This window comes from Dermacentor silvarum, chromosome 1, assembly GCF_013339745.2.
Source record: "Dermacentor silvarum isolate Dsil-2018 chromosome 1, BIME_Dsil_1.4, whole genome shotgun sequence".
In the NCBI taxonomy this organism is placed as follows: Eukaryota; Metazoa; Arthropoda; class Arachnida; order Ixodida; family Ixodidae; genus Dermacentor; species Dermacentor silvarum.
The window spans coordinates 406,556,042-406,577,278 of NC_051154.1; the positions used below are offsets into that span (position 1 = coordinate 406,556,042).

At 47.1% G+C, this 21,237-nt stretch overlaps 1 protein-coding gene across 1 annotated transcript; it reads right to left on the minus strand.

Moving 5' to 3' along the window:
* Window positions 1-529: 529 nt before the first annotated feature.
* Window positions 530-20,948, minus strand: LOC119437571 (telomere length and silencing protein 1 homolog). The gene is made up of 4 exons (XM_037704576.2): window positions 20,782-20,948; window positions 7,088-7,221; window positions 4,697-4,834; window positions 530-734 (listed from the first exon to the last, which is right to left on the minus strand). The coding sequence occupies exons 1-4, from the start codon at window positions 20,931-20,933 to the stop codon at window positions 637-639; spliced, it is 522 nt and encodes a 173-aa protein (XP_037560504.1). The 5' UTR covers window positions 20,934-20,948; the 3' UTR covers window positions 530-636.
* Window positions 20,949-21,237: the final 289 nt, after the last annotated feature.

Sequence of the window (21,237 nt, forward strand, 5' to 3'; positions counted from 1 at the left end):
GAATGCTTGAGTGTTCCCATGATCAAAAGACATAGATGGTCAATCCAAATCGTTGAAACAGGCGTAATGCACGTGGTGCCACAAGAAAAATTGAGCAAAAACAAGAGTGACGTGGCATACGATATCGCGCACGGCATGCGGTTTCTGCTGTGCGCCTCCTCCCTGCAGTATGCCTTGAAAGCACATGACCTTCTTCGCAGCTTCCGAAAGCTCGCTCTTCTTGAAGGCCGTATCCCTGTCGCAGTTCGGACTGGAGCGGGACGCGTGTGCACCCAACTGGGTTGTGCTTCTGTGCTTTGGTATTTCGCGTGTGCCCTTTCTAAATGGTGACCGGGTGTGAAGCGTTCATTGTAAGAGTACAGCGATTTGAAAAACCATTCGTTATATATCTGAAAGCAGTTTCAATAGGCAGGGTCAGAAAATTGTAAATGCACTGAAATATGGTCATTATAAATGATAGATTGCAATTTCTGAGATTGTTATGGGTTCAACTGTCTGGTAGGAATTTACGAGAGACATGAAACAAGAATGAAGACTGAATGTAGGGTTTATATAGATACCTATTTACACAATGATAAGCAAACGATGTTCAGAGAAAAATGTGCAAATTCTGTGTCTCTTTTTCGAAGCGGAGACTTAGTAGCGTCTGAACTGCTTCTTGAACTTTTCAAAGTGGAAGTCATCCGTGGCCTTTTCATCGTCATTTCCTCTTGACCTGGACGATCCTTTGCCCCCTGCATAATGAAAAAAAAACTGCTGCAGTGTTTACATTTTTCAATGCAAGTTAGAAGCTGCTGGTATTAGCATTGTCAGCAAGACCTTGTCATGGCTCTTGTTGACAGAAGGTCCTGTCAACAAGAACTTTGAAGGAACAAGCATCTTATAAGGAAACAGAACAATGCACAAACGCAGCACTGATTCGTTGATGTCGAACCTCAATATAATGAACACGGATGTAACGCATTAGTGGATGTAATGCATTAGTGGATGTAACGAAGTAAATTTAAAGTGTTTCCCGCCAATATAAGCATGTAACCAATACATGCTTCTAATGAATATTGAATATAATAAAGGTATTTTCGGGTTGAATGTAGCTTTGCTATAACGAGGTTCGACTGTATGGGCTTACCATAAGCTGCGATCCAGTGCAGCGTTTGTGGTTGTGCTGGCACCGGATGCAGTAGCTTGTTCGAGCACAATGTTCGACCAAATTGCCTTGGCAACATTGTGGGACGATCGCCTCTGCGATACTATCACCTTCGCATGATGTAGGGCTCAACCAGCCAACTAGCTCATCTGAATTTGCTCAAGTTTCGGAGTGCAGATAGTGCTGCCTCGTTCTGCAAAGACATTGCCGACGGTTCGATCGTTGTCACGACAGACGGCGGCGTTGTTCAACGACATTCGCAATGGCCCATCTGACATCGACCCCAATTGAGTCACTTATTGAGCTGATACAAGCTAATTTATTGCCGCCAGTGTTCGGGCAGCAGCTGGGCACGGTGCACATCGCAGTTGTGAACCTGAATTTCCCACGAAAGCAAGTGCAGATTTCTGACTATTTATGAGCGCTTAACGCTTTACACGCTGTTTAGAGGTACAAATAACGGTTTTATTTTTCACTGCCTACTTTCTACAACGTCTAGGTTTAGCGCAAATGGCAAATTTTGTTTCACAGTGCCAACGGTATGATCGGCAGGGTTTTTTTAAAATGTATTTTCTTCTTATTTTACAGCAGTCCAGATACAGTGGAACCTTGTTGCTACGATTCTGCATAATACGTTTCTCGGGATGATACGTTTTTTTTTTTCATTTCCCGGCCAACGCCCCACAGGAGCAATATATTTTCATGCGGTTGATACGATCGCATTTTCACCTGAAATTGGATGATACGACTGCAAACTCGTATTTCTGAAACTCGTAGCTGTATATTCAAGTGTACTAGATTAAATTACATTCCAACAACCCACGAACAATGTGTTAAAGGCCAGCAACACTAGCGGAAAAACACGCTGTGCGCATGTGGCTGAATGAACCGCCTGCCCTCATCCGCCAGTCGCTGTGTCATGCACTCTACGGTGTTGATTTGTTTCGGAATTCTTGGTCTCGTGGTGCCACAACCTCTGTAGCTATGTCAACGAACTTGTTATCTTTCAAAATAAGTTGTTTACGGACTTTGAAAAAAGGAAAGTTCAGCGAAAACTCGCGAGCTGTTATAATGTTGCTCAATAAAAGCGTGTTGACTGTGGTTCGTGCAGTGTCGTGATGCTGCTCTGCATAACACACATGTTATGCGGAGCAGTATTACTCGACTCCACAGGAGGCTTTGCTAGCGAGTTTGTCACCAAGTAAGCCGGTTTTCTTACGTTTTGCGGCTTGCTTAGGATGATACGATTTTTGGATGATACGTTTTATTTTCTGGTTCCCGCGAAGATTGTATCAACGGGGTTCCACTGTACAGCAATGATCGGTCAAAATGATTAAATTTTTCATTCTCTTTCATATCGTTATAAGTGGACTCCACTGTATCACGTCTCAAATGCCTAGGTATAACTTTTCAAGAACACATGTCATGGTCTGTGCATGTTGAAACATTGCTTTCCAGCAATGTTTGCTTTCCGTAAATTGCTTTTCGTAAATTACACATAATAGAGAAAAAGGCTATTCGTGCTGTTGCAAATGTTCCTTATGGCAGTCACACTGCCCCACTTTTTCATGAAATGAATCTACTTACAATACCAAGCTATTATCGCACAATTCTTATGAAGCAGTATCACGCAGGCCTTAGAAGTGATAAATTTATAAGCACCATTTCAAGACAAAAGCACAGATACTCGTCTCGTTCAACCATGGGATATTCCGTGCAGGCGCACTAATTACGGGAAAGAATTCTGCAATTTATTTTGCCTTTCACTTTAATCAACTAACAATCTGAAAATATTGATTACGGCACTACATGGCTTTTTTTTGTCGGCGTTCAACTTACACTTGATGTACTATTTTGTTTATGCCACTTTACTGCTCTTCTTATGCTATTGTTAAGCTAATGTTTGTTGTACATTTTTTTTATATACCAGGTGATTCAGTCTGTCTCATTTGTATTTTTTTATATATTCTACCCTTGGTTGTGTTTATTGCTATAGAGCGTATTCATCGCCTCAATAATGTTAGACATCATGCATTGTAATTATGCTTCTGTTGGATCTGTACTCACAATATGCCCGAGAATATTGTTTGCTTTATTATGCGCAATTGCTTTGTTTACGTGAAGTGCATCTTTGCATTGCTGTACTTTCCTGTCGCTGCCACTTGTACTAGGTCGTGGTCCTAGTCAAGCCCGTGTAGCGGCTTTTTGACCACAGCCCTTAGCATCCCGAATGTTGTAATAAAGTTTAATTTGATTTCGAAGTTATAGTATTTTGGTGCTGAACGATGCAAGTCTACTTGAAGCGGCACCATGACACTTGGCAAAACCAACAAACCGCCTTGCCAACGAAAGTGATTGTACGACGTGGTACCAACACTGTTCACGGCCGCCATCTTTGCGACACACAGTACAGATGGTGGCTACTCATCCCGAACGCCGCTTCTAAACGTACATCGGTGTCCTGTTGTATCTTCGAACAAAACGTCATAAAAACAGCTTTGAATATGGCGGGTGCGAATATGTTGCACGACTATAGTGCACTGACTGTCCAGCTACGGACGCATTTGCACTGAACTGCGGGTAGACACAGACTTCCAAAGGGGTCCATCGCGTGAACTTGCCATGGCCCTCCCGATTTCAGCACCTTCAACAGGTAGCAAACGATGATGAAAAGGTGTCTGCTCTTTAGTGTTGGTGCCGACCGTCATCGGCCTGCACTGTGTACACAATCGCACAGTGAGGTCAAGGCATGGGATATGTGATCTGCACTTTTCTCTGTCGCGCACGTTGGCCTTATACCCCAGGCTGACGATAACCCACAGAACCCACCTGCTATAAAGATGGAAAACACCTTCCTTTTTTTGTGCGAAAAACTTAAAAGTAAAACTTTCTAAGCAATAAAAGATTACAACAAAGCACAGTATGGCCCACTATTCAAGTGAAAATATTTAGGGCACATAACACTTCTTCAGATTCATGGGGTAAAAAGCACTTGATTGTGTTCAGCAGACCATTCTATTGATAAAAAATTTCCAGACCTTCATTGTGATCTGAGTTGTAATCAGTGCTGGCATTCTAATTTGATGTTCCCTTTGATAAGAGTAAAGCATATGGTACATCCCAATCTCAATGTTACCGATAGCTAACAAATTTTTTGTTATGCAGTGAGTAGACTCACGAGCTTGAACAGCACCTGTTTTTTTGTTTTTTTTTTCTTTCACAAAATTTGTGAGCACTGCCCTTTGCGTTAACTTTTCTGATAATCGGTGCTCGGTTATAAATCTACTGTTGAGTATTCGCACACTACTAGTTATAAATGGTTGGACCTGTAGTCCTCCTTCCATGAAAATGGTCTACAGAGACATAATTCTCTCGCTTCCAAATGTAATGCAATTACACCGCATTTTCATATCTGCAATTACGTGGTTTTGATGGTAGTCACTGCTGCAATGTGACCTAGCTCCCTCAAGAAGGCAGCACAGTGGGCTTCATCTTCTGGCATGCAAAACAGCTGCTGCAAATATCTGCAATTTCAGAAGCAGTCCATACCTCTGCCCAGGCGGCCCGGAATCTGGTCGGCAACTCCTTCGGCTTCCGCAATGACCACAACAGGCTTTGGGGGTGGAGGCTCTTTCTCACGAACCGGGCGCCGCATGTGGCGAGAACGGCTGCCATCGTCAATGTTGACTGCATGAAACAGGGAAATCATGACATATGGGCAACCAAGGCTGTAGTTAACCCCATAAGTATTGCATGGCTGTTAAATTTACATATCACAAACTTACAGCAAAGTATCAAGGCAAGAACATGGCTGCTGTGGCCACCTATGGAGTGGTACGGAGGTCTGTATACGGCTGTGCATTAAATATCTATCAAAATTTTGCCTCCCTGAGCCACCACATTTTAAGGATAGATTTCTGCACAGAAGACAGTGTCGCAAAAATCATTTCAGATCCTGCCTCTCATAAAAGATCCTTTAGAGCTTCAAAAGGGTGCCTGGTTGGTGAATGACTCTTTAGACAAGGAGAAATCCTTCTTAGCGTTCAAATCGTAGCACGGAAGGCATAAGGCGACAGGACTTGAGAGATTGCTTCTCTGGTTGCGTTCACTGATAGTTGGGAATATTTCCATTCGGATTTGAAAGTTTTTTTTTGCATTACGCAAACTTAACACCTTTCAATTTAGAGGCTCTCGTTGTGTTTAAGCGATTTCCATATACTGTCAAACCACGATACAATGAACTTTGATTTAATGAAATTCGCAATCTAACGAACTACTTTCATTTCTTGATTTTAGTTCAACTGAAAACAGTGTATTTCTTTGCAATAAAATGAAGTTAATTTCGTGACATGGTTTCAATTTAATGAAGTTTTCGGCCATTTCACGCCTGCATTGCTAGTAAATCTACCAAAAGACTAAAAAAATGTCAGCCGAGGCAAAAGTTATTTCAAGCGTCCTTCGGCATGACAAGTTTGAGCATAAAAAATGCTGTCGAAGTGCGCGCGCCGGTAGGCAGGAAACACCACTGCGCTATTTGTCGCGTTGGTAGACAACTTGCGAAGGCCACGGGGCACGCAGCAGCTCGCAGGGCACAGAGAACCACGAGAGCAGACGATTTCTTCTGCGCATGGGGGATGGGGAGGGAGTGAACGCGCGGTATCGTGACCAAGCACGCGATAGGTGGTAAGATCGCGCACCTATCTACCCTCTCCTCCCAGTGCGTGCGTCCATACGCAAGCCACACGGCATATCTTGGAGGTAATCTCTCCACAGCAAATGCAAAGGCCAAGCCGAGACGGTTGGTGCGCACTAGATTCCCGAGCACCTCTAGTAAAAGGATTATGGTCACGTAATCTCAAGTTTCCGAGATACACTCCGAAGCTCTCGCTCACATTGTGACAGTGTGTTCGTGGTCATTGAGCGAGACCTGTTGATGCTTGCCTGAGTGCATGTGACACCGAACCTAAACTACAAATCTTACTTCGTGTATTGTTGCTATCGCCATCAATGCTCTGCCCTTCTGGCAAAACTGAGACTAGCTCAAGGCGAATATCAGTATCTTTTTACACTTTTGCTTTTAATTTGTGGGCGCCGGCTACGGACACTAAGCGCGGTCAGCCATGGCGTGCAAGATTTACAGCTTTGCGTGACGCAACACGCAAATCTCAGACGACGTGAGCCACGCCGATGCATTGCTCTCGGTGCGATCTGCACCGTACGCGCTGGCGCTCATAGCCGTGCCATTATGGCCCGACCTTCTTGCGATTTGTTTCTAAAGTGCTCACTAACAAGATACTATCTACCACGAACGCTGTGGGAATTCGTGAGGCTGTTTTCACAGCTGAAACTTTAAAACTTCAAATTAACGAAATTCACGATTTACGGCAAGTACAACCTCGTTACATCAAGGTTTAACTGTACTGAAATTCTACTGCATTTGATAATTAGCTGGGGCCAATCGAAGCAGACAGAAACAGTGCCTGTTTCTGTCTGCTTGTATCTCTTGTACCCACTGGTACAAGAGATTTTACTGGGGTGATGACACACATAAACTACAGGTGAAAATGTTGTTCAAAAAAGTGTTTCTTCCATAAAAACCTTCAGAGTGAGAGCATTAGTTTGGAACATCATGTGACTACTGCCTCCAATGGCAATGGTAGCAAATGCAATGATAGCTGAAGCAGTACTTTGGACTAGTTGCATTACCTGGGCTTCACACTATCAATAATTACAAGGATATAGTTGCAGGGTATTCCTTAAAAATAATGGAGAAATATTTTGTGCCTGTACTCCTTTAATCGTGCACCTATCGTCTCTCTCAGCAATCCTAGGAATTGGTCAGAGGTGGGTTGATACTTGTAAAGGTACATAATGAATGACCCCCTGGTGACAAAATTCTTTCTCCGTGGCCAAGCCAAGGGTTGAAATGGGAACACTCACAGCGGTTGTGCTGGACGAAGTTGACGGCCATGTTGGTGGGCACAAATGATGTCTCGCGCTCCTTCCGGGCCATCCGATCCCGAATAAGCTTCAGCTTGGCCTCTTCGGTTGCCTCAATGTTGCGGATGCGCTCCCTGCGTGTTCCCCAGGGGGACCAAGCTGGTTTTTCACAATGGACTTATTGCACTGTGAGCAGCTTGCTTTTACTCTTGTAAATTCTGAAAATAACTATGCCCTCTACGACTTTAGCCTGGAAGCTTGGGCGTGTTGGTGATTCATTGGCAAAAACACAATGCAAAAAAAGACACGGACACGAGAGAGCAACAACTCTACGACTTGCTGGGCATCTATTATGTTGGCATTTTCAACTTCCCCAATTTTTCCAGGTTTTCCCTGACAGTTGACGAAAATTCTCTGGCAATCTATGATCTCTGGCAGTTTCAGTGCAATTAAAAAATGGTGTTTTATAGCTTGCCAAGTTACTTGCCGCCCATAACGTTTAACCAGTAAGATGTCAGTCAGTTGGAATGCACTATCAGATTCGAATGAATCACATGTTTCATCAGGCTGACACACATCATGCTTGGGCAAGGTGGCAATTAATGGCAAAACGGAATGAATGGCACAGCATGGAAGACACAGAAAGAAAGACACTGATTAGTGCTGTGTATTTCATGCATGTTTCCAGCTACAAGGCCACGCTCACAAAACCATCAAGAGGCACCATAATTTGCCGACAGCATAGATTTTGTTGAAACAATTGTTTCCTTCTGCCATACCACTGCATTAACCATAACCCCTGTAGGTAGCAGTTTCCTTGATTCAATTTCCTTGATGAAAATTGACAGTGTCTTCCTGGAAAATTTCGGGTTTTCCTTGATGGTAGACACCCCGATTTTTACATACATGGCTCCTCCTCCAACTTCAATCGCAGCCAGTGCCTCTCGGCTATTCTCATAGTGCTGCTGTTTATTGCAAGGGCACTAGACTGAATTCGTAGGGTTTTAACCCCCCTTAGTAGGGCTACTAAGTTGCCTATCCACAAAGCACGGGCAATCCTGGTCCTCACTGATATGTTGGAATGCACGATCAGATACAAATGAATCACTTGTTTCATCAGGCTGACACACATTAGGCTTGGGCAAGGTGGCAATTAATCGCAAAATGAGCACAGCCTGGAAGACAGAAAGAAAGATGCCGATTAGGTGATTAATGCAGCACAGCAGTCCCAAACAGTCCGGGAATGTGAGGGACTGATAATTAAAGAGGCCCAGTGCACAAGCTGGTGCAGGTTGGGCACCACTAGGTATGGCCTTCGAAATTGCACCGATGCGATCGTGAAGGCCACACCTAGCTACACCAGCCTGCATGACGCTGCAGTGAGAAAGAGAAGTGCGACTACACGCAGTGGTGAGGATGGCCAGTGCTTCCTGACAGCTTATTGATGCAGCAACACGTCAGTTTTTAACTGCTGCATGGAACGAGCGCCAAAATCCATGGAAAGGGATATTGTTGCATCCCGAATCGGCCTGGCGCATTCTTTGATTGTTTCCCATCGAGGCAGGCCCTTTCATGAGCATCGCCCAGACGGCGACAGTGCCCATTCTTTGGGTGCTTCCCCCGATGCCTTTCATCAGCGTCACCCAGACGGCGACAGTGCCCGACACCGACGAGACGGGCAAACAAGCGCCCCAACTCGGCAGTGCGCATTCTTTGGGTGCTTCCCCCGATTCCACCCCCTTCATCAGCAGCTGCCTACCTGGCGACGCGGCCCGACAGTGGCAGTGACGTTCGGACAAAGAAGCTCACTTAGAAGCGACCGACCACAACCGCCACCCTTCGTTAGAAGCGGGGATTAGCGTGAAGGCCATTCTCCCAACCCTGGCAAGATGACTGGTGGAGGGCAAGAAACTAAGTCACCGACTTTCGTGGAAGGAGTGTCAACCCCCTGTTTCCGGATTGCCTCGTCTTTGCTTCGAAGGTGAAACATTAGAGGCGGAGTTCAGTGAACAATACGACCCCTCTGATTGGCCGCATCAAGGTCATCTGATTCCCTAGTCGGGTCAACTAGGGAAGACGAGTGTTTTATAAGGAGACACTTTGCGTGCAGTGGTGTGTCCTGACGTGTTCTGATATGTGCTCAGACATGTAGTGAGCTGAGACTTTCAAAGTGCTCTCCCATGGAGTGGGCTTCCATATTTGGAGCCACTGTAAATACTGTAAAATAAAACCTCTTTTTCTCTCGCTATTACTCCCGGACGTACTCATCCCTCTGGCTGAAGGATCACCGGCCTAAACGCTACCCAAGTCTCAACAATATACAGTAAACCCTCATTATAACAGAGCTATTTTACTCGAATTATCGCTTTACGCAAATTTCTCGCAGTCGTGACCCAAACGCATACATTTTAAGAGGTTAATATCATGCAGGTTTAAACAAATAAACAAAAGCGGGGGGGGGGGGGGGAATTCATCTTTGGAAACCATTTGTTTCGGCATCTACAATGCCTATGTATGTTGTATCAAAACGATTTGGCTGGAAACACACTCTAAGTGTGCGAAAAAAATCATTTTGTCAGCGTGGATGGCAAGAAAGGAGCCCATAATCACGCAGAAACACTGGAGTTCACGGAGCCATCTCTAGCCTTTCCTGTCACTGGGTGCCACCATCTTGGTATCGTTCGAAAGCTCAAAGTTCTGCCTTTTCGTTCCCACCCATGGAGGAAGGAAAAAAACTAGGAGGGAGTGTCAGGTGATTCCGCTAGCCTTGGCAAGCCAACTTCCTCTGACGCCGCTCCTCCCGCTCTCCGGGGCCTTCTGCACCGCGCGGTGCTTTTTGCATAGGATTCGGCCCACATGGCTGCCAAACGATTCGAGATTGTTTGGTACTACATGGTAACTTTTAGCGGCGCCTGCCATCTGCTGTCACAGGCATGGAGGCACGTATGAAGTTTAACCGGTAGAACAGGTGGTTTTCTACTACCGCACGCGTTGTTCTTCACTTCAAACGCATTTCCTCAAAACTTAAAGAAAGCTCGGTTGACCGTCTGCACATGTTCGCGGGGGCTAAAGGCATCATTGTTTCCTAGATGTCCAACATGACGAATCCCCATCGGAAGGGTGGCTTGGTAGCCTGCACATGTTTGCAGGAGGAAAGGTTTCGCTGTTTCTCTGAAACCGGCCCAAAACGCGACCAGTTGTCCTTGAGGTGGTCCTCAGGTTGTTAGGCGCACAATGACGGTTATCCGACGCCTTCCCTCGTTACAGCCTTGGCACCTGTCTGCTGCTTAAGCGGAGAGCCATGTCTACGTAACGTTAGGTGGTTCAGTGCATTACCTGACTGACATAAGCACGCGCTTGAAATTTCACTAACCTCGGATTATGCATTCGTCATGCCTACCATGTGCATCTATTCCGAAACCCGCGCAGCAGATGCAACCGAAGCGGGCCAACTAGAATGTACGGCTTGTCTATCACATGACTAGGGCCAACTTCTCTATATTTATGACTAGGCTTCAAGATTGTCACGTGACGCTTTCTCCTACTGTCTTCCTTCCTCCATGTTCCCACTATAAGTTCCTATGTGGCCTACAATGGCCACATAAGAAAAGCACAAACATAAATATCGGGGCTGGTCTGACGAAGTTCACAATGCAAGCAGCCCTGCTATTGGCTCACAGCACCAGCACACCGAGAGGCACCTTACGATTGGCTGTTTCTATGGCAACGGTGCACTAACGCTGCAGGCGGCATGCTCGCCTGCTTCGAAGTTGATCTGCCGTTTTTTCCTTGATCACACTCTGATTGCAAGCAGTAATTATGCGACGCTTGTTTTAAGATGATTGAAACTAGACTGTCGTACGGAAAGCAAAGCGCAACCGTTACCTGATCATACGGCGAGAAAGAGGAAGCAGTTGTCGCAACGATCAGAGCCGGCATGCGAGCCGGTGATTGGATCGCGCCCGCATCGTGCGATCCCGTATCGCGTCGGCAGTTTGCAAAGCCCAGTGTCATGGAGTCATGGACTATGTGACAACGCAGACGTCACACACGTGCCACAGTAAATGTTACCTGAAATACACACGAGGTATTTTCTTACCTTTTGCCACAGCATTGAAAAACTATGGCTCTCTCGCACAACGGTGCGCAGGCAGCATTTGGAAACTCTGGCAAAGACCACAGCGTCAGAGCTGGCCAATTGTCCGGCTTTCCCCGATGCGCATGTGCAGGTTTGTACAACAATCTGCTACCAAGCGATACCTGTACTGCTTTAATGAAATGCAGTACCTGCTGCCGCGTGGTGCCAATCATGCCGTGCAACCTGTGTGCAGCACACTAAGTGCTATTGTAGGCGATATGTGCTATATTTTTGAGAGGACTTTCCATAGGGATGTTGCAACTGTTCGATATAGACAATAATTCAATATGTCCGGGTTTGATATATACGGGATCGACTGTAATATCTGCAAGAAATTTTGTAATAGCCACTGAAGCACTTCACATTCCACCATCAGAGCCCAATGTGTGTTACGTGTTCTTGAAGCATGGAGACAGCGTGTGCGACCTTAACTTTACGACCCAGTTTAACCTCTGTTACACCAATTCAGTTGGGAGTTTTCTGCCCGAGCACGAGCTCTCGCCTCCTACTCAGCTAACAGTTTTCCCAGTATGGTGCCCAAAAAGTGGTCAGTGACTGTATTGCATACAATATTTTTTTGCACTTCTGAAGACTTTGCCGTTACGTGAATTTACTGCATGTGTATTAGTTCTCAGACCATACAGAAAGCAGCTAGTAAACAAGCTACACGTGTTCCATCATACGGCTTCTAGCATGGCTAAGAAAATACGCTCTTCTGGTCCATGCCCAGCAAACCATAAATATCCATTGGATGTACCACAAAAGACCAACTATCCAAGACATTTAACGACGTCCAGCTTAAACCTATAGTATGTTCGACTAGTACGTGGCAGTCAAGGGTCATCCAAAAGACATCGAATGTCTTTGTGATTTGGACATCTCTTGCACATTCAAAGCTTTCGCACATTGATCGTACATTGTGCATTGTGAGTAGATACACGCACTATGCCGCAGAAATACAAGCTCTAATGCCTAACAATGGTAAGCTAGGAGAGCCAAAGGTCGCGCTGTTGCCTGTTACAGTTCTGCAGCGGGGCATTTAGTTTGTTTTTTGACATCATCACTTTGCATGTTCGAGATCCTACGAGAGAGAAAATGTGTACCTGAATTGCAAAATATCCATCTGTTCATTCTGAAAAGATTCAACTGTAGTAATAAAACCCAGAATTTCAGTTATGACTGTATTTATTTTGCAATTTAGCACGACCTCTGCACGCACTGCTGGAAGTCTAGTAACATTGCTGCTGGACACCGCGCGCAAAAGCCAATACTTTCGGCATTTTGTCTCTATGCTTTCGGTCTCGGTTACGTCATTTTTTTTCAGCATACAAAAATACGGCCGGTATTCCCATATCTCCAAGTTACGTCATTTTTTTTCTCATACAAACATATGGCCGGTATTCCCATATCTCCAAGTGGTTTCGACTCCCAACAAAGGTCGTGGGTTAGAGTGCCTCAATTGTCTCTATCTTAATGAACTGTGCCTTAATTCGCTTCGACCTAACTAACTTCAAAAGTCGTGGGTTCCCCTTCCACCAAAGGTCGAGAGTTCGAGTGCCTTAATTAACTTGCCTTAAGTACCTTCGCCCTAATTAACACCCAAGGTAGTGGGTTCGACTCTCTACTTTCACCATGTCAATTGGAATCCGACTTGGAGATAACTTGGGTATATGGCCGTTATGCCCATATCTCCAAGTGGTTTCAACTCACAACAAAGGTCGTGCGTTAGAGTGCCTCAATTGTCTCTATCTTAATGAACTGTGCCTTAATTCGCTTCGACCTAACAAACTTCAAAAGTCGTGGGTTCCACTTCCACCAAAGGTCGAGAGTTCGATTGCCTTAATTAACTTGCCTTAAGTAACTTCGCCCTAATTAACACCCAAGGTAGTGGTTTCGACTCTACCTTCACCATGTCAATTGGAATCCGACTTGGAGATAACTTGGGGATATGGCCGGTATGCCCATATCTCCAAGTGGTTTCACCTCCCAACAAAGGTCGTGGGTTAGAGTGCCTCAATTGTCTCTATCTTAATGAACTGTGCCTTAATTCGCTTCGACCTAACTAACTTCAAAAGTCGTGGGTTCCCCTTCCACCAAAGGTCGAGAGTTCGAGTGCCTTAATTAACTTGCCTTAAGTACCTTCGCCCTAATTAACACCCAAGGTAGTGGGTTCGACTCTCTACCTTCACCATGTCAATTGTAATCCGACTTGGAGATAACTTGGGGATATGGCCGGTATGCCCATATCTCCAAGTGGTTTCGACTCACAACAAAGGTCGTGGGTAAGAGTGCCTCAATTGTCTCTATCTTAATGAACTCTGCCTTAATTCGCTTCGACCTAACTAAAAAGTCGTGGGTTCCACTTCCACCAAAGGTCGAGTTCGAGTGCCTTAATTAACTTGCCTTAAGTACCTTCGCCCTAATTAACACCCAAGGTAGTGGGTTCGACTCTCTACCTTCACCATGTCAATTGGAATCCGACTTGGAGATAACTTGGGGATATGGCCGGTATGCCCATATCTCCAAGTGGTTTCGACTCACAACAAAGGTCGTGGGTAAGAGTGCCTCAATTGTCTCTATCTTAATGAACTCTGCCTTAATTCGCTTCGACCTAACTAAAAAGTCGTGGGTTCCACTTCCACCAAAGGTCGAGTTCGAGTGCCTTAATTAACTTGCCTTAAGTACCTTCGCCCTAATTAACACCCAAGGTAGTGGGTTCGACTCTCTACCTTCACCATGTCAATTGGAATCCGACTTGGAGATAACTTGGGGATATGGCCGGTATGCCCATATCTCCAAGTGGTTTCGACTCACAACAAAGGTCGTGGGTAAGAGTGCCTCAATTGTCTCTATCTTAATGAACTGTGCCTTAATTCGCTTCGACCTAACTAAAAAGTCGTGGGTTCCACTTCCACCAAAGGTCGAGTTCGAGTGCCTTAATTAACTTGCCTTAAGTACCTTCGCCCTAATTAACACCCAAGGTAGTGGGTTCGACTCTCTACCTTCACCATGTCAATTGGAATCCGACTTGGAGATAACTTGGGGATGTGGCCGGTTCGCCCATATCTCCAAGTGGTTTCGACTCCCAACAAAGGTCGTATTAGAGTGCCTCAATTAACTATATCTTAATGAACTGTGCCTTAATTTGCTTCGACCTAACACCAAAGATTGTGGGTCCGACTCCCATCAAAGGTCGAGGTTCAATCCCCAATTTCGGTGCCATTGAATTTTGGTGCTGAAACACCGGACATAGGATTTTTCAACCCATGAGTCATCTAGGGATTTCAGCTTAATAAGTGTTGCAATGTATATTTTCACATTCACACGTTTACACATTAACAAAACATTTCAAACAAAGTCACCAGCTACATGCCGACAATGGTGGTAACTGTGCCATTAGTATGCCTCAAGAGATGTATTATCAAGGACAAATTGAATGCGAACAGCGGAGTGTGTGGCCGAAGCATAACTAAAGGTATACGGTGCATGTCGTCGGCCAGTCATTGTGCACATGCGTGGGGATGTAGTCCTCAAGGAAGAGTGCAGTGCTGCTCGCCCTATTACGATAAACGTCACCCGTATTTTGTCCGAAAGTTGTTTTCACATCTCTCCATGGCAGTGCCATACCCACCTGGCAGTACACTGTTATGGTGGCTAGCACAATCACTACATTTGTAGCGTGATATAGTTGACATGCACCCAGCTTGCTAACGTGCGTTGCTTTGCTTTTGTTGCCACCATCAAAGCTGCCAGTGTCTAATCGTAATTTGAATAGCACGAAAAATGTATTGCATTGGATGCGCAACAGTGCTAGCCACCTTAACAGTAGTCACAGATAGGAATGGCACTGCAATGACGGGATGAGAATACAAGCTTCAAACAAAATACACGTGACGTAATACGCACTAGGACAAGCAGCCCCGCACTCCGCATCGAAACCACATGCAAGTGAACAATGATGGCTGGCCAACGCCGCACACTGTGCTTTTAGTTATGCTTCGGCCACACACTCTGCTGTTTGCATTTCATTTGTATTCGATAGTACATCTGCTATGGCACTTGCAGGTATGCAGCTCATTACAGCGTCAACAGGAAAGATCCACTAGATGTTCTATGGACCTCCTGCATCCCTAAAATGAACACCTATTAGACGTCACTTATGTCCAGCTGCAACATCCTTTCAACGTTACAGCAACGTTATCTGGATGGGACTTAGATTATCCATGGTACGTATTTGTAATGTTGTTTGGAGAAGTATAGATATTGTTACAACGCTGGGAACAAGGTGGAAGAAGAAGGGCACGAGCTAGTGTCGGAAGACAACAATGTTAGGGACTTGCCTGCGCTGCCTGTCTCTTGTAATATCAGCTGTAAATAGATTTCACTGTTACTTTCATCCTTGTGTCACATTTTGGTGGAGCTGCGGGGTACATCTCATGTGAGACGGAGCTCCAAAGCGGACGTAGCCTGGCCGTTACCACCATGCCGACTGACGAAGCGGCTACAACGGCGACCACAACGATGCCCACCATGCCAACCGTCATCTTGGCTCAGCGCCGCAACCCTGGCACGTTTATGGGGACCGACAACCTGGATGTCGAAGATTGGCTCCGGCTGTACGAGCGTGTCAGCAAAAGTAACACGTGGGACCAGACCGTTATGTTAGCCAATCTAATCTACTACTTGAACGGCACGGCAAGGGTCTGGTTTCAGACACACGAAGAGGAGCTAACAAGTTGGGAGCAATGTAAGAAAAAGCTCTGCGACCTTTTCGGGAGGACAGTTGGGCGACAACGAGCCGCGAAGAGGGAACTCAGAACTCGCGCCCAGACGTCAACCAAGTCATACGTGATGTATATTCAGGACGTTCTTGCCCTTTGCCGCAAGGTGGATGAGCGAATGCCGGAAGATGAAAAGGTGAACCATGTGCTGAAGGGCATAGCTGACGATGCCTTTAACCTGCTCGTGTACAAGAACTGCACCAGCATCGACGACATCATAAGTGCAGACGTTTCGAAGAAGCTAAAGGCCGTCGAATTGTCCATCACTATACCCGTCTTCCGAATACAGCCGCTACATCATCGTGCGAAGACCATTCCTCGCCTCAGCCGACCACGTCTGAAAGCATTGTGCGCATCGTTCACCGAAAGATAGAGGCCGCATCGCCGGTTAACTCCCAGACGTATGCCCCGAACGATTTTCGAACTCCCAGACGTATGCTCCGAACGATTTTCGACCGACAGTTTCCCTAATCCTGTCTGTCGTTCGCGAAGAACTGGCGAACCTTGGTGTTCCCTCCGTTTGCCCCATCAACCGATCCGACGCCTTTACTACTACTGTCCCGGCTCCGCGGAAGCAGTACCTCTCACGGCCCTATCCTAACCCAATGGAATGGCGAACACCAGATGACAGGCCTATTTGCTTTAACGGCCGACATGTTGGCCATATTTCTCATCACTGCCGCAACACCTGGACACGCTCATTTCGATCTCCATTCCAACCAGACCATCGCTCACCAGGTAGTCACCCGCCGCCGGAAGAACCCACAGAGCCTTACCACCGTGCTGAGACCTCGCCACCTACATGGCCGAGTCGTTCGCCTTCTCCTCGACAGCCCCTGCCTCGCCCAGCTACTCTTCGCCGTCGCCCATGTACCGGCGCTCGTCGGAAAACTGACGGGTGCAGCTCCGAGGGGTGACGCTGCTACATCGACCCGGACTGAAATTCCTCTGCTGACCCTGCCGACGGATAGAAATTTACTTCAGGTGTATGTGGATGGTGTCCTTGTAACAGCTTTAATTGATACTGACGCGCACATCTCTGTCTTGAGTGACCATTTTCGTCGACGCCTGACTAAAGTCATCACACCTGCTACGTCCTGTGTTGTGCGGGTCACTGATGGCAGAACGCCGGCCGTCATAGGAATGTGCGCTGCTCGTGTCAGTGTCGCCGGCCGTCAGACCTCTGTCCTTTTCACTATTCTGGAAGAATGTCCCCACGACGTTATTTTGGGTCTCGATTTTTTATCAGCGCATTCGGCGTTGATTGATTGCTCCGCGGGACTTGTTCAGCTCAATTTGCCCTGCTCTTCTGACCCTCCTGAGGAAGTTTCCAACAGATTGTGTTCAACCGAGCACATTCGTCTCTCCCCCCAAGCTATGACGTGCGTCGTTCTTTCGCCATCCCCACCTGTGCCTGACGGCGATTACATCGTCTCTCCTATTTCGGACATCCCCCTGACCCATAACATTGCGCTTACTCACACTGTCGTCAATGCTACGAACAATTCTACGTGCCTGCCTATTCTAAACTTCGGACCATACAGCCACGTTCTACCGCAAGACATAGCTTTAGGCACACTGTCATCTTGCGAAGACTACCAACTCTCGGCCTTGACGACTGAAACATCGTCTCAAGATGCTTCATCGCCTTCTTCACGAACTACCTTACCCGACGTCTCCAACATGATTTCTCCTGATCTCGCGCCTCAGCACGCCGACCAGTTACATCGTTTGCTCGCCTCATTCAGCAACATTTTTTACTTGGATGGTCGCCCTTTAGGTCAGACTTCCATTGCAAAACACGTCATTGACACTGGCGACGCCCATCCGATTCACCGGAGACCATATCGGGTGTCCTTGCATGAGCGACAAGTTATTCAAACGGAAGTCGAAAAGATGCTTTCTCGGGGAATAATTGGGCTGTCTTCAAGCCCGTGGGCGTCCCCTGTAGACCTAGTTATAAAGAAGGCCAACACCTGGCGCTTCTGCTTGGACTACTGGCACTTGAACAATATAACAAAAAAAGATGTTTATCCTCTCCCCCGCATCGATGACGAGCTGGACTGCCTTCACGGTGCGAAATATTTTTCTTCCATCAACCTTCAGTCCGGCTACTGGTAGATTGCTGTAGACGACATGGACCGCGAGAAGACAGCGTTTGTAACACCGGATGGCCTATACCAGTTCAAAGTCATGCTTTTCGGCTTGTGTAATGCCCCAGCCACGTTCGAAGGTATGATGGACGCACTTCTGCACGGACTCAAGTGGTCCATCTGTCTTTGTTACCTAGATGACGTCATCGTTTTCGCTCCTACGTTTGCCACACACCTCGAGCGCCTTTCATTAGTTCTTTCTGTATTTCGAAATGCTGGCCTCCAACTTAATTCATCTAAATTCGGTCACCGCCAAATCACTATCCTTGGCGATCTTGTTGACTCATCTGGTGTGCGCCCAGACCCAGATAAAGTGCAGGCTGTGCAGAATTTTCCCGTACCGACCAGCGCCAAGGATGTACGGAGCTTGTGGGCCTGTGTTCTTACTTCCGCCGCTTTGTTCACAACTTTGCGGAAGTCGCCCGACCTCTTACTGCACTTCTTAAAGCTGATGCTTCATTTTCCTGGGGCCCTGAGCAAGCGACCGCCTTCTCGAAACTCATCTCCCTGTTGACATCTCCACCAATTTTGGCGCACTTCGACCCGTGTGCGCCTACGGAAGTCCGCACTGACGCCAGTGGTCATGGAATCGGCGCCATTTTGTCTCAGCGTCAGCGAGGGAATGACCGTGTGATTGCATACGCAAGTCTTTTGCTTTCTGCTGCTGAACGCAACTATTCTATCACCGAGCGAGAGTGCCTTGCACTTGTCTGGGCCGTCGCGAAATTTCGTCCATACTTATACGGTCGGCCATTTACAGTCACTACAGACCACCACGCAGCTGGCTCTCTTCCCTGAAGGACCCTACAGGCCGCCTCGGTCGCTGGGCATTGCGACTTCAGGAGTACCCGTACATCGTGGCCTACAAGTCAGGTCGTTTACACCAAGATGCCAACTGTCTGTCACGTCATCCTGTCGACCCTCCGGATATTTGTGCGACCGACACTCCTGCTCCTGTTCCCTCGCTCTCTGCATTCGCTGACCTCGCCACCGAGCAGCGCCGTGACCCCTACATACGTGACGTCATGGACAAGCTCGTGTCTGCGCCGTCCGACCCCTCCCTTCGACTGTTTCTCATCCAGGACGGCACGTTGTATCGGCGCAGCATGCACCCTAGTGGTCCCGAGCTGCTGTTTGTCGTTCCCCGCCATCTGCGTGCCACCATTCTCTCTCAGTTACACGATGTACCCACGGCTGGTCACCTTGGCGTCTCTCGCACGTACGATCATGTACGACGCGATTCTTTTGGCCCGGTCTACACCGATCCGTCAACCGCTACGTCGCTTCTTGCGAGCTATGTCAGCGCCGGAAAAAGCCACCTCTACTCCCAGCTGGTCGCCTTCAACTTATCGACGTGCCATCCGAACCATTCTTTTGCGTTGGGTTAGACCTGCTTGGACCTTTCCCTATATCCGCTTCCGGCAACAAGTGGATTGCTGTCGCTACCGACTATGCAACTCGGTACACGATCACCAAAGCTCTTCCGACATCCTGCGCGACCGACGTCGCTGAGTTTCTTTTGCACAACATCATCCTTCATCACGGCGCTCCTCGTCAACTTCTTACAGACCGCGGCCGGTATTTCCTCTCCCGAGTTGTGGACGACCTACTCCGTTCTTGCGCCACCAAGCACAAGCTCACTACTGCCTACCATCCGCAGACAAACGGCTTGACTGAGCGCCTTAATCGCACCATCACCGACATGCTATCAATGTACGTTTCCGATGACCACCGTGACTGGGACAATGCTCTCCCCTTCGTCACATTCGCGTACAATTCGCCGCGTCACGACACAGCCAGGTTACTCACCATTTTATCTATTGTACGGCCGCGACCCCGTATTGCCTTTCGACACCGTCCTGCCCATCGCTCAGGATTCTACGTCGGAATACGCCCGAGACGTCATTTCCACAGCCGAACAGGCACGTCAAGTTGCTCATCGTCGCCTTTCTATTTCCCAGAACAAGCAGAAGAGCACATATGACAGTCGCCACCATGACGCTAATTTCCTTCCCGGGGACCTTGTCCTTCTATGGTCTCCTAGCCGCCGCGTTGGCCTATCAGAAAAGCTAATGTTGCGCTACGCTGGTCCTTACCGGGTCCTCCGCCAGGTGACAGCTGTAACATACGAAATCTCCCCGGTCACGACTCCCGCTTGCTCTGCCTAGCCTCCCCGTGACGTCGTGCATGTTGGCCGCCTCAAACACTACCAGTCTTCGTATACATAAGACGCACCGGGACGGTGCTTCCACGCCGGAGGGCCATATGTTACAACGCTGGGAACAAGGTGGAAGAAGAAGGGCACGAGAAGGGGAGCTGGTGTCGGAAGACAACAACGTTAGGGACTTGCCTGTGCTGCCTGTTTCTTGTAATATCAGCTGTAAATAGATTTCACTGTTACTTTCATCCTTATGTCACAATATCGATAGGATGTGTGCAATGTCTCAAACATGATGTTCTATGGACATGTATAGGACATTAATGGTTCACTTGGTATGGACCAAACGTCAAAAGAAAAGTGATAGCGCAAATGAGAAGCATTCCTGCACTTTTGACTTTTTTACATATTTGTCGAAAAATGAACAAAAATAGAGAAAATAAGCAGTTCCCAAGGGCACTCACTCAATACCAAGGTCAACTTCCGGGATGCCCGAAAGCATCTGATTAGACAGCATCTCTTCGGACTTCTTGGACGTTGACTTGCGCAGATGTTCAGGCACGTGGAAGAGCACATCCTTTTCATCCACAGGGTTCCTGCACGTGCAAACAGTCATGCCACAGTTTTCAAAAAGGGTCCCATGGCTAATAATTTCAGAGGATTATGTTGCAAAAGTACATCTGAGTCAAGGGGAAGAGGGCAGTTTGTTTCAAAACTATACAGTCCAAAGTGGCGCTGTAATACAAATCAGTCAAAGTCGCGATTAAAACAATGAATTGTTGGCATTTGTTTAAGTACTCTGAGAGACATGCTCTTTGGTTCTAAGAAAAAAAGAAGCAATGTCAGCAACCCATTTTCAAGAATGTTAAGTGAAAATTCACCTTTCTGCATCTGAAGGTCCCACTGTTGGTTCACCGGAA

Coding starts and splice junctions, on each gene's coding strand:
- LOC119437571 (XM_037704576.2), bottom strand. CDS start 20,933: ATGACTGTTTGCACGTGCAGGAACCCTGTGGATGAAAAGGATGTGCTC. Junction 4,835..7,087: donor CTTCGTCCAGCACAACCGCT/GTGAGTGTTCCC, acceptor TGTTTCATGCAG/TCAACATTGACGATGGCAGC. Junction 735..4,696: donor TCCGGGCCGCCTGGGCAGAG/GTATGGACTGCT, acceptor TTCATTATGCAG/GGGGCAAAGGATCGTCCAGG.